General features: G+C 37.3%; 1 protein-coding gene across 7 annotated transcripts in view; it reads right to left on the bottom strand.

Annotated features, from left to right (window-relative positions):
- The window catches only part of PRDM5 (PR/SET domain 5), a 200,533-nt gene that overhangs the window by 126,848 nt on the left and 60,260 nt on the right, over positions 1-13,425 (bottom strand). For all 7 annotated transcript variants that reach the window (XM_038564767.1, XM_038564770.1, XM_038564772.1 and 4 more), the window contains one exon: positions 8,063-8,185. In XM_038564767.1, coding sequence (XP_038420695.1) covers positions 8,063-8,185 — 123 coding nt within the window. The remainder of the gene's footprint in view (positions 1-8,062; positions 8,186-13,425) is intronic.

Here is a 13,425-nt window from a genome sequence, read left to right as displayed (position 1 = left end):
TTTTTCTTTGAATAAAAATTTCCCTAGAAACCCAACTTTCCTTCATAAAGAACTAAATCTAGCTAATTCAAGTGTTTTATGTTATGTGCATTAAATTAACTTCACTTTGCAGTTTGTTTATTGAATATTTTAATACCAATCATTAAAAAATAATCTAAAACTCATCAAAAAATGTATCTCTAATTAAGAAAAAACAAAAACAAAGTCATTTTCTTCTTTCTGTTCAAACACAAAGAAATTCTGTCTGGAAACGAGTAGTATGCTTAATTTAGTTGTCTAAATATTAGATTTAACACTTAAAAGTATATATATTATTTTAATTTCCTCTTCTGATAAGTGAGGTATTCATGTTATTTGCTTTACTGAATCTAACACAAATGCCTCCTCTTTTCATCATATTTTTTAGCAACAAAAGATTTTAAACCTTCTCCTTTTTAGTTTTTACCATATCTCTTCTTAAACCTTGTAACAATAAAGCACAGTCTCAGTGTATTTAATGCAATGTTGATTAATTTTTAAATACTAATCTTTCATTATTACATTTGTTAAATGTAATTTAAAAGAACCTCGCAGCAAATACCATCATTGCTTAGTCATTTCACCGTTCTATATCCAGGTTTCTGAGTAGTCCAGACAGGACTGCCAGGTTCTTAGTCAATGGGGTATCTTAATCGAAGGCTCTGATTATCTGTGGTAATAACTGTAAAAAGATCTACGATCTAACAACAAGATGCTGTTGGCCACACAGTTTTCTGGCTCAGAGATAAGATACTTACACAGTAGACCAAAATGTGTACACACATACCAGGACATACTCAGCAATCCCAAGGTAAAAATGTAACACTTTGCCAGACCAAATACTTCCATGCACATGAACAGCAGACCAGAGTTCAAGTGGAAGCATTTGCTTTCTGTGATTTCCAAGGAAAGAGACATAAGCTTTCTTCCGAATTGAAAAGGCACACTGGACTAGGTGTACTGCATCAGGAGAGAAACGAAAGGGAACGGAGGAGGCCAGGTCACCCAGCATTCACTGAGCCCCGACTGCCAGGGTGGGCAGTGGGAAAATAAGCAGTTGTTCTATGCTCCTCAGTTCAGTTCTTGAGGAACTCAGTTCAGTGACAAAAACACATATATAAGTAAATCATTTCTCTAAGTGAGCCCATGGATATATTACTCAGTCTAGATTTCTATTCTAGAGGTATTGGGAAAATCTTAAACAATTTTGTTTCAAATTCACTTAAAATGTTAAATTAGAAATTAAATATTAAAAAAAGAAATTAAATAGAATTTAATTTTAAATCAGTAATAATAATAAATTTAAATATAAAATCGAACTCAGCACTTTTTCTCCCAGAATTTCGCAGAATTCCTACTTTAAATTCTATTTCATACTTTCAGTATCACCAATCCTGTCAACAAAGGCCACAGCTCAGTTAGGAAACAAACACTCTAGCTTCTCTTTGGTTGATGCCACAGCAGTAGACTTTACCGGCTTAAAAATTATGAAAGCATAGGCTCGCTTTAAATGATTTCTAAAGACCCTACCTACTAACATCCAGCATTCCCCATTTGGAAAGGTAGCTTACAGCAGGCACAACATTGACTAAGAAACAATCGGCCTGCACAAAACCTGCTTCTCTTAAAAAGCTGAAAGTGGTTTAGCATAATAATGATCTTAAACCTATCTCTAAGGTTGCCAAACCACCATATCTAATAAAGGTCTCTGCACAGCACAAGATATCTTTCCTACAGGACATTTCTTAACATTTATAAAGTCCTAGTAACTTTTCCAAAGAGAAGACAGGCCACCCAGCCATAGCCAGTACGATGGCCCCTGTAAACAATATTCAAGTGGCCTAAGCAAACACATGCTTCCCTGTGCATCCAACAACTGAGGAGCCCAGGAGCAGGGCACAGGCTGCTGCTGTCATAACTGGGAGCAGGCCCGTTAAGACTGTCATCCACATAGCATGTTGTTCCTTGACTGGTGATTATTTACTAAAATGTCTTTGCCATGCTTGGAATTTATACTAGCTACCTTGCGATGTTAGAGAAATAAAACAGAGTTTGCTCTGTTTTATATAGAAACAAAGCTACAGAGACAAAAACTATACACATGGCAGAGTTGTGATAAAAATACTTGCTAACTTACATTGGCACACATAGGGGCCAGGTGTTTTGCTTATGTTATCTTATTTAATCTTCACAAAATCCAATGAGGTAGATATTATCATCATTAATTCACACAAAAAAAGGAAAAGTTCCAAGATTATTTTTACCACTATGGAAACAGTGACTAGATTATCTTTTGAACTATAACATATCCAGTGTTCAGTACAGGCTCTGGCCCACAGCAGATGCTCGAGAGCTATCAGTTGAATGAATGCATCAAGTGAAGTGTTCAGCCAACAAGGGTCAGGGCCAGAAATTGGGCATTTAAATTGCCTTTCTTAACAGAATCCAAACTGGGCTCAGTTATGCATTCTTTCTACTTCTATATCATGTGTTTGTTTTGTCCACTGATTCTAACCTTTCCTCATCCTTCTACAAAGCAAATTTCCCTCACCAAAGGGAAAAAGAGGCTAAAACACATATTGCCTAAGCATGACTTTTGGATAAAAGAAGGTGCAATGCTTTTGAATGAATTCAGGATGTTTTGAGAACTTAAAAAAAATCAAGGAACATAAGTTCTAAATAACTCTAAAATATGTATATTCTTAAATGAAACTGTTTTGCAAATGTACAGTAGTTTCAAAAATATCTAAATAGTAAATTCAGAAGCATGGAAGGCTTTTAAAATCTGTGTTTGCTCTTTTGCAAATTAACTCTAAGGTGTTAGAGCACAGAGGTTTACATGGTGGACAGGGAAGACAAAGCACCTGGCCTCAGTTCCTATCCAGCTACTCAATGGCCCTGTGGCTCAGGCAAGTTACTTAGACTCTGTATCAGCAACCTCACCTGACAAAGGAGGGGACGATTCTAGCGCCTTCCTCACATATTCATGGTACATATTAAGGTTATAATACACATGACCACTTACTGGCACATAGTACATATTCTGTGTTAGCTGTCATCACCATCATCATTATTAAGGATTAACTGATGTATTTCAAGGTTATCACTTATACAGTTTAAGGATATTTCTATAAATATTCATTTGACTTGCTGATAAACTACAATTGAATTAAAAAATATATTATTTATAAGTAATATAATAATTCTACTTCCCAGAGGAATATGTAGCCATAGTAGGGCTAGTACTTAAAATTTCATAGGACCAACTGCTTGTAATTGAACTTATTTTAAACTTTTACCTAATGAAAGACAAATATGTACTTTCCTATAAGATAATCCATTAAAAGATCTGGAAGTTATTTAACTGATATTATTATGGTATTACTAAAGAAATCTTTAGACAGCTCCTCCTTAATATTCTGTAACAGAGTCTAGAAAATATTATAAAAAAACATTTATATAAATCTGATACAAAAAAACAGAAAAGAAACTGATTTAGAGAAAACTATAATTTTTGATATAAATGAAAAATCCATTTGATAATTTTTTTTTTTTTTTTTTTTTTTTTTTGGTTGCTAGGTTGGTGCCCCTGTGATCTGAATGCTGCATCAAAATCATTTAATATGATCGTGGATCTCGGTGTCTGGATGACAATGGAGAAAGTATTGTCTATGCTTCAAAAACATTTAAGTTGCTTCTCTCACAGGAAATCCACATTTGATCTCTCAGCTGTGCCATTTTGAAATATCATGTGTCACCAGAAGACTCCAGGATAAACTGCCTAAGACTATCCATCCTTGCACAAGGCAGAGAAAGGAGAGAAAATAATATGTAATAAAATAGCTCTCCTGGTAATGGGAAAACTAAACTGACATCAGAATTGGGACAAAGCTTCGTTGACATCACAAGTTTGGCTTAATACCTAGTACTCTCTCATCATATTCAGTCCATCCCCACAACCTGACATCCCTCATGAGGTGTACCAAAAACCCAAATGTTTTTCCATATGCTCCTTTTTCTTATAACACCAAGCCACCTTTTCATTTATGTTGATAATATACTGCAAAAAAGTCCCAGGGAAGGGATGCCTGGAACTATGTCCTTAAGAACATGAGATGTAGCAATATATCTAAAATATTCCAAGAATTCAAAGTCTTGACTTTATATAACATAATTCTGTACTTAAATAATTTTCTATGAAAAGATCAGAAATTTTTAAAAGCCTGTAAAATACTGAGGAGGTGAAATATTCCCTCAAATATAACATTTTTTCCTTTGGTGTAACAAAATTAATACTTAATAAGAATCACCCATTTTTTTATGGGGCCTAAGAAATCTTTTGGTTCATTTTAAGCCACATCTTTCACACTCAGAATTTTCTGGTTCAGTTGGAAATACTTTTCAGAAGTCTGAACATACAGTTCAATTAATTGTTCTGAAATGTGTGCATGTGGGAAGAATTTTTTTGCTTATGAGACCCTTCAATAATTCATATATTTAAATCATCTCCAAAGCAAATTTTCCAAAATCAAATAAATTGCAAAACACAAGTAAACTAAGTCTCCAAAAAGGAGTTCCAATGCTCTGCCAAAACAGACTTCAAATTCTTAATCCCTTGTCCAAAAAAATTGGACCAACTATTGACGTTTTCCACCAAGCAAGCCACATAGCCACAAATGTTTCTCATTTACTCTACTCCTGGGACATACAGCTCAAATAAAAAATTTCCTGAATACCCCAAATTTCAGATACAATTTGGAATGTAAGTGATTCATAATGTTATGCAGGAAACATTATGATCTTCTCCTACCAACTCAATGTTTCTGGAATGCAACCCTCAGGAGATTATTCCGCTGAATCAGAAGGCTGACATCACTGTCAGCCTTGTGACCCAACTATAATGTCCTCTGCCCCCAGCTCAGATGTGATTCTGAACCCTGAACAGTCTGCTACTCCAGCTACCGTTCAAGTAAAAAAGACGTTCCACCAAGGGAGAGAACAAAGATCCATACTGTGTTCTGTGGCAAGTAACACAGAGTGTACTCAATTCCACTCTAAGGAAAAGCCAAAATAACGTTAAAAGGAATTAAAGACACTGTCATCACTTGTGCACCAAAAGACTCTCAGAGTGGCCTCTGAACAGATTCTAATTAATTTGAATATGAAACTTCACAGATCTTCTAGTTTATGAATCCTATTCCAATCCCACCCCCACTTCACCTCCTCTTAAATCAAACAATAATTTCTGAGAGTATCAAAGTTGCCAACAGTCATCTTCTGTAGATTCCTACTCTATTTCAAGGAAGGAAGGGCACCTGACATAGCAGAAGACAGGTACTACACTGAATGACCGAATGACCGGGAGAACTGTGTGAGTCTTCACAACACTGGCTACTGAACAAGAGAGACGTGCAGATGGTTCCCATATAAAGAAATACATAAATAGGGCCTCGAGGAGTGATGTGGGTAAAAAAAAGTAGAGATAACACCTACCGACATAGTATTCCATTACCTAAAGGGATCACTGCAAGCAAAATATATAGTTAAAGGGAACTCAAAGCTGAGCAGGCAATACCTTGGGAGTCTGGGCAAATGTAGAGTGTTATCGATGATACAGAAATAACCACCAATAGGAAGAAAGGTCACAAACAAAAGGCATCTGAGCAAAGGTTAGAGTTACTATTTAAGCATAAGGAGAAAAAAATGTAGTTTAAACAGAATAACATTCTCTAAAACACATAATAAAGAAAGAACACAAAACAGTGGGTTTGCCTAAAGTAAATTCCATGTGTCTACATGTAGGCTTTTTGATATCAGTAACATTCACAAGGAGACACTTGAACTGAGTTTGTAAATTAAAATTGTGAGGTCACGCTGGAGGTGCTGTAAGAGGACTGCATCAGGAAGCCATAAAAAATACAAAATGCTTAAAAAAAATTAATGTATACACATTTAAAAAGATCAGTTGAAATTTGTGGTTGGATCAACGTATGTCATGAATAACCTAAAAGTGGCTTTAGTATCTCCAGCTGCCAAAAAGATCCTATTTTCCAGCCCAATCTAGCCTTTTGGTAAGAGGCATCTCTCATTTATCTAGACAAAAAAAAAAAAAAAGATAGTAATTACATTGGTTATCCAATGCTTATCTGTATGGAAAACTTTTGTTAGCTAATAACATCAGGAAATGGAATATTCTAGATGACTATCCTTTCTGGTTACTTTAAAACCTAATTCTGGGGATCCCTGGGTGGCGCAGTGGTTTAGCGCCTGCCTTTGGCCCAGGGTGTGATCCTGGAGACGTGGGATCGAATCCCACGTCGGGCTCCCGGTGCATGGAGCCTGCTTCTCCCTCTGCCTATGTCTCTGCCCCTCTCTCTCTCTCTCTCTCTGTGACTATCATAAATAAATAAAAAAAATTAAAAAAAAAAAAAACCTAATTCTGTGAGTTTTGCCTCTTGTGACTGTGGGTTTTACACTCAGAATTGAGTGAAATCAGCATAACTCTCAGCAAATTATTAAACTTACAAAGTCTTCCTGATCAGAGTAAATGACATGATGTACAATGAAGCTTCTAGAACAATACACATGGTAAATTCTTTTTTTAAAAGATTATTTATTTATTTACTAGAGACAGAGAGAGAGAGGCAGAGGGAGAAGCAGACTCCATGCAGGGGGCCCGACATGGGACTTGATCCCAGGTCCCCAGGATCACGCCCTGGGTGGAAAGCAGCGCTAAATCGCTAAGCCACCGGGGCTCCCCACACATGGTAAATTCTTAAAGAAATATTACGTCCTTTTTTCTTTTCCTTCTCTCTCACTTCTGCCAACCATAGCTTTGCTTTTTCTTTTTGCAGCTTAGGTACCAGGAGCTGTGCTTTCACATGCAATCAACCAATTTCCCAATAAATTGCAATGTTTCTTTGTTCTGTTAACCATCTGATCAAGGAGTTTTAATTAGAGGACTCCTCTAAAAACTTTTTGCTTAACTTTTTCTCATCTTGGCTGAATTTCTGCTGAGGAATCACCTAAGTTCAACTCACAGTTTCTATCAGAGCCCAATGTAATGTGCAGTACTAGACTAGGATACAGGCATATGGAATTCAATAAAATACGATTCCTACTGAGGATGGTTAATTTTATGTATTAACTTGACTGGGCCACAGGATCACCAGATAGTTGTTCAAACATCATTCTGGGTGTTTCTGTGAGGGTGTTTTGGCATGAGATTAACTTTTAAATAGATGGACTTGACTAAAGCAAATTGTCCTCCAGTGTGGGTGAGCCTCATCCAATCAGTTGAAGACCTGAACAGAACAACAGGGGGATCCTCCTCCAAATAATAGGATTCTCCTGCTGGATGATCTTCAAACTAGAATATCTGCTCTTCCAGCCTAACAGTGTGTAAAGTGGGACACTGGTTCTTCTACGTCAGCCCGTAGTCTCTAGACTCAAAGTGGGACACTTGCTCTGCATATTCTGGACTTGGCCAGTCTCCATAACCACGTGAGCCAATTCCTTAGAATACATCTTTCGATAGATAGATATATAAATAGACAGAAAGGCAGATACATAGATCTTTTTGGTTCTATTTCTCTGGGAAACCCTGGCTAATACACTATCCTCAAGAAGCTCAAAATCTAGTCATGAGTATATACCCAAGTAAAATTTCTCCATCAAGCCTTTCCCAAATAATAACAAAGAATATTGTACTATGAGCCAAATAAACCATCAAATAAAGAAACTATCAATAAATGTTCACTGAATGAATCAAAAGTACTTGAAAACAAGATCTATCAAGGACAATATCAGACCATGTAATTCATTCCCTCAAGAATTCTCATAAAGAGAATGATCTGGTGTAAATTTACAACTAGATTTGACTCTTTTCTGCATATGCTGAATAGATGAGATTTCTCTGCTTTAGGAGTTAGTTACTGTTATTTGATACAGGTCATTGGGAATAAATTTAAAACAGGGAGTGCAGTTATAAATTATTTCATTCCTCTCACAGTACATAGTACAAATAAGAAGCAAATAAACTTACTTGGATGGCAGCCAAATTCTTCTGCTCCTGAGATGGTGCCTCATGAACAAAGCGAAGCCAGTTGGAGTGTCGTGGGTTGGTAGCATCCAAAACGTATAGAACTTCTCCCTTACTCCCACGAACCTGAAAAATAAAAAGCTCCTGAGTTTGTACATGAAGTTAGTATTAGTCATACTAAACCTATCAAGAGTAGGATATGATATTTTCTCATAAGGATACACATTTCTTATTGACAGGTGTTGAATAGATGCTGGATTAACATCCATTCTTCCCCTTAAACATACGTACAAATAGAACCTATTTTATTTGGCAGATGTCTAGATGACTCACAATCGCAAGCAACTCTCAGAAACATCCTGTGTTGATAGCTCTTTTCTGGTTAAAATTATTTGTTAGTAGGTATATTTTAATATACGTGTTGCAACTGCAATTACCCAGGGGACAACCATAATTGCAACCTGTCCCCTTTTTCCCACTGAAGAGGGTGATACTGCTTGGTTCCCAGTTGAGGGGGGTGGAGCTGGAGCAATCCTTTCAATTTCACTCTCCACCTGTTTCCTGAATCATTTCCATATGAGGAGAACTTGCTAATGAAACCAGTAGAATCTGACATCCACTGAGCCACATTTTCACATTTCTAACTAGTAGATAAATAAAATAGGTTCCATTTTGTCTTTTCATGGCCTGCTCATGGCTTGTTGAGGTCTGTGAGCCCTCTGTCTTTTGTTTCATGCCATAAGGCCTCCTGGTCAGAACCACTCAACATTCAGTTGGAGGAAGAGAGGTAACTGCCAAAGGAGTGGGTAGTCCATTGGACATTCTGGAATCCAAGTTGCTTCAAATCGAGCTTCTCCAAGGCCCCTGCACTGTAGGTTATCAGGCGGTGCTCAGTTTAATAATGCATATATCAATCTCCATCCAACTCACTATGTGTTTAAATTCCATTGGAATCCAGGGTAGAAGGAAAGGAGTGAGTGATTAGCACTTCAGATCTCTAATACCAAGTAACACAAATATAAGAATATAAATTCACCTTTGCAGACCTGGGGTGGGGATAAACAAATTCTAGATCTCCAAAACTTCATTTAATAAAATAAAGCACCGTCAGCCTAATAAGGTCTGAATTTTCCAATGATCCATTTGGACAATCATGCATTCACTGGACATAGTTCATTGAGTCCCTACCATGTGCCAGGTACAACTTAAGGCACTATGAATCTTTCAGTGAACAAGACAGCTGGAACTGGACATCGTTGCAGCACTTAAGAACAAACAAGCATAGGATATAACTTCAGGTAAAGGTAAGAGCTGTGAAGACAACTCAAGCAGAGTAGAAGGAGGCAGAGTGAGGGGAGCTGAGCAATCTCAGAAGAGATGATACAGCCTCTCTGACCTGAGAGGAGCTCTATAGAAGGCAGGCACCGGCCAGTGGCCAGTGAAGGGCTGGAGATAGAGTGCTCCTACCCAGAGAGAACAGCACATAGAAGGCAATTAGAAAGGCCCCGGGAGTGGCACAGAAGCAACCAAGAAAATGAGGGGCATGGACATCAAACAGACTGCACTGGTCCAGCCACATACTGATGTACAGACTAGGAAGCCATCTACAGAGGTCAAGTTACCTCCAAAAAACTGTTACATTGAAACATCTGCTACATGAGCTCCAAACACTGATATGTCAAGATTTTAGCATATATTGTCCAGAAAAAATACAGTTTGCCTGTTCTGTCTTCATACATTCACTGCCATGTTTCTCAAACAATTCCTGTTTTCTTAAACGCCAAAGGATCCTCAATAATCATTTTAAAATCTTGCTAACAAAATGCAAGACCTCACTGAGAAGCATAAATTTAATTTTTTATATTATAATTGCTAAAAGAAGAACTCAGGACTATAAACACCTACTATTTATATCTCATATGTTTAGGTGAGAAGCCATGGGAATTTGTAACTTCTCACTAGGAAAGCTCATACTGAGATCTCCTTTGGGAGGCACTTGAAAACTGTGCTATGTTGCTGCTTACCCCTCACTGCCCACTGGGTAACGTCAGAAGTGTCCAGAAACACTGCTGGGATAGATAGAAAAAACCCTCTATACCCCTCCTCAAAGAGGACATCAACTCACTTTTCTTTAAGGACAGTGAATAAATCATTAAATAAATCACGTTAGATAATTGGGTATAAAGTCTCCTTTCCCGGTTCCTCTGTAGCTACAGTAACAAAACTCTTTATCTTGACAAAGAGCTAAATTAAGCAGAACGAACAGCAATGCCATTAGATACTTGAAAGAAAAATTTTCTTAGAATCAGATTTTAAAATCTACAACTGTTCAGCAGAAGGGTGACTGAAGCAGTGGAAGGAACACCCTAAGGCAGGATCCCCAGTCTTTCAAGGGGAATGATGGAAGAGGAGCAGAGGCAAGGCTGGTGATAAATAAGCTACACATTAAAAGCCTGTGAAGACAATGGCCTTTGTAGTTTCCAAGACCTTGGGGTGAGCAGATCAAATGACAAGGTGTAGAGCATGCTCTCTCCCCTTCCACCCCTGCCCCAAGGTAACACCTAGACTCATTATAATGTATCTGCATAATGGGTACAACCCTCTATTCCCCCCCACCCCCCACCATGGAGAGGCTGCCAAACCTCAGAGGGTCAAACTCTCACTCCCAACCTGTGGGAGGAGTTTCCCAAATGACTGGAGGCAGCCTCCATTAAGAGACCACCTCACTGCAGATCACAGCTCCTCCGAGCCCAGAGAGGCCCAGTAATACCCAATCCCAGAACAACCTAGGGGCCAGTCCCACTTCTCAGAACCTGCCTGTTCTCCCACCTTGAGGTGTACTTTTTTTGCTTTAATGAACTGCTTTGCGTTTACTACATTCTTTCTGGCTATCTTTATTGGAGTGCAGATCCCCACATAAATCTTCTGGGGAATCCGAGGACTGAGACCTCCATTCACATAAACAGATGCTCTCATCCGTAACACCACTACTGTTGGAATCCACACAATCCAACTTATTTTATGTAGGGAAACACCAATGGCTCTGTCAGTGACATATCTCCGTTGGAGAGGATAGCACTACTTACAGAAACTACTTCTAAGTCATACATTTGTCGCCCAGTAGGAAGTACAATATATATCAGATGTGTCTGACATTTGGAATTCTTTCCTCAAACATGTGAAACATAACAAAGATTGCTCTGTGACTTATTAGAGTAAGCACACTCGACCAGGGGCATCGTTTGCTCTTTGTATATTTCAGCTTTTTCCCAGGCCCTTTGCCTCCAACTAGGTCTGATTATTCAGTATTAGTGACTTATTTTCGGTCCATTAGATGTATGGACTCTGGTTGTCTATAACCATCTCACACCACATCACAGCTTAGGGAGACAAGCACCACTTAATTTTATATTAAACTTCTGATGAAACCTGTCACTTTCAATACATCCAAATTTACATATCGATTCTCGATTACTTATATTCTCATAGCAACAAGGTCATAGACAGCAATGTATTATATAGTTGCTTACATATTCATAGCTGAGATACTTCTTTTGTCCATTAACAGAACCACTATTTATTTTATTCAAAACACCCTGAACCAAATGACTTCTGAGTTCCTCTCTGCAGGCTACCTGTTCCCTCCAACTCTGAAGTGCCTCGTTCCCCTTCCCAGTCTTCAACACTTCACTGAAGCTGTTAGATCATCTGCTCATGTGATGTGTATCTTCCCACCCTACCCACAGCATTCCCCTCATGAAATATCGAAAAGAGACATTCAAAGATAATCTAAGCCATCCTTACTCTCTCCAGACAAACCAAATAAAAACTCTCCAGACAGATGGCTACTATTAAAGTCTCCATTTATCTATTTTTAATGATACCAAACCCTGAGGTAATAAATTGAACATTTTTAAAGTCTAAGGAATAAGGAAGATATTCCTCTTAGTATCATGTTCCAGCATCTAACTAACCTTTGCAGCCAAAGTGTATTTTTTTTTTCCTGTCAAAACTGGTCTTCCAAATAGCATCGTCTTTTATTTGAATTTTCATGAAGATGAAGTGTATTGGTTACTGTCCTACTGAGGATCATCTTCCACATGCCTGGGGGCCTGTAATGAAGTGAATGTTCTCATCTTGCAGTAAAAAACATCTAGATCCCAAACCCTGTTTGATTTGCACAGACCTCCCAAGCTAGTTACACAAAAAAAGGTTAGCTAAGTTGGGGAAGGAAAAGAAAAGAAACCCTCATATAAAAATGAAAACATTCACACTTCCATACAGTTGTTTTTAGTTCTATGAATTTGCCACTTTACATTAAATGAAAATTGTCATTGTGTAGGGATTTCGCAGATTCGACTCTGTTAAATACTACTGACATCACTTCTGAAGTGTTCAAGAAGACATGCTACTATGGACCTGTCCCTTTCTTCAGACCAAAGATTAGTAGTACTAAATATAAGTCACAGTTGATCTTGTCTTCCCACCAGTAAAGAACAGAGGAAATCACAAAAAAAGATTCAGCTCAATAAGAGAAAATCCTAACTTGCAAATAAAAGGAAAAAAAATGGCTATACATAACCAATATAAATTTTCTTTCTTTAAATTTAAACATTTTCTGTGTTAAATTGGGTCAACTATAGACAGAAGAGCTTATTTATTATTTGGATAATTTTCACAGGAAAAAATTCTACAGTGTTACTTACTCTATTATTCTCCTTTAATTATTCCGAATGTTGGAGGAATTTTTTACTCCCTATATAAAAGGACATCAGCAAAGCTAATCAGTCATGTTTGTCTCTGGACATGGCAAAACGTAATCAAGAGAATTTTATTTAACATATGGCAAAATTTAATGGCAGTGAAGTACAGTCAGTTCCAAAAAATATAGCAATAATATCCTGAATGAGAAGTTGCAGTATGTTGTATGATTTATTTATTAAATAAAATATATTTTCCCTTCTGTCTTTCAATAAGGCTTTTTAAAGAAGCTAGTTTTAAGCACTAATATTTAAGGTATGGATATCTTTGGAGTATCTGATGGCATCATATTTTTATATTAAATTACAGGCATTTTTTCCTTTGATTGTTTTTAACTGAAGTTAGGCCAGATGCCCTGCCTTCAGTGTCTAATTAAACAGATTTCAGGATATCTTTAGAAGCACAAAAAAAAAAAAAAAAAAAAAAAAGTCTGCTCACGTAATCAATTCTGACAGCACACCGTTGTCAGATTTAAACCAAAGAGAGACACATTTTCAGAAATCAGCAAAGATCATCACTAGGAAAGTAGTGATTTACATTTTCTCAGCAAAGGGCACAAGGCTTTTTCTATTGATTTTTCAAAGGATTCTGTTAAAAATTCTTGC

Source organism: Canis lupus, chromosome 19 (assembly GCF_011100685.1).
Source record: "Canis lupus familiaris isolate Mischka breed German Shepherd chromosome 19, alternate assembly UU_Cfam_GSD_1.0, whole genome shotgun sequence".
Taxonomy (NCBI): Eukaryota; Metazoa; Chordata; class Mammalia; order Carnivora; family Canidae; genus Canis; species Canis lupus.
This window is presented reverse-complemented; position numbering and strand designations above follow the sequence as displayed.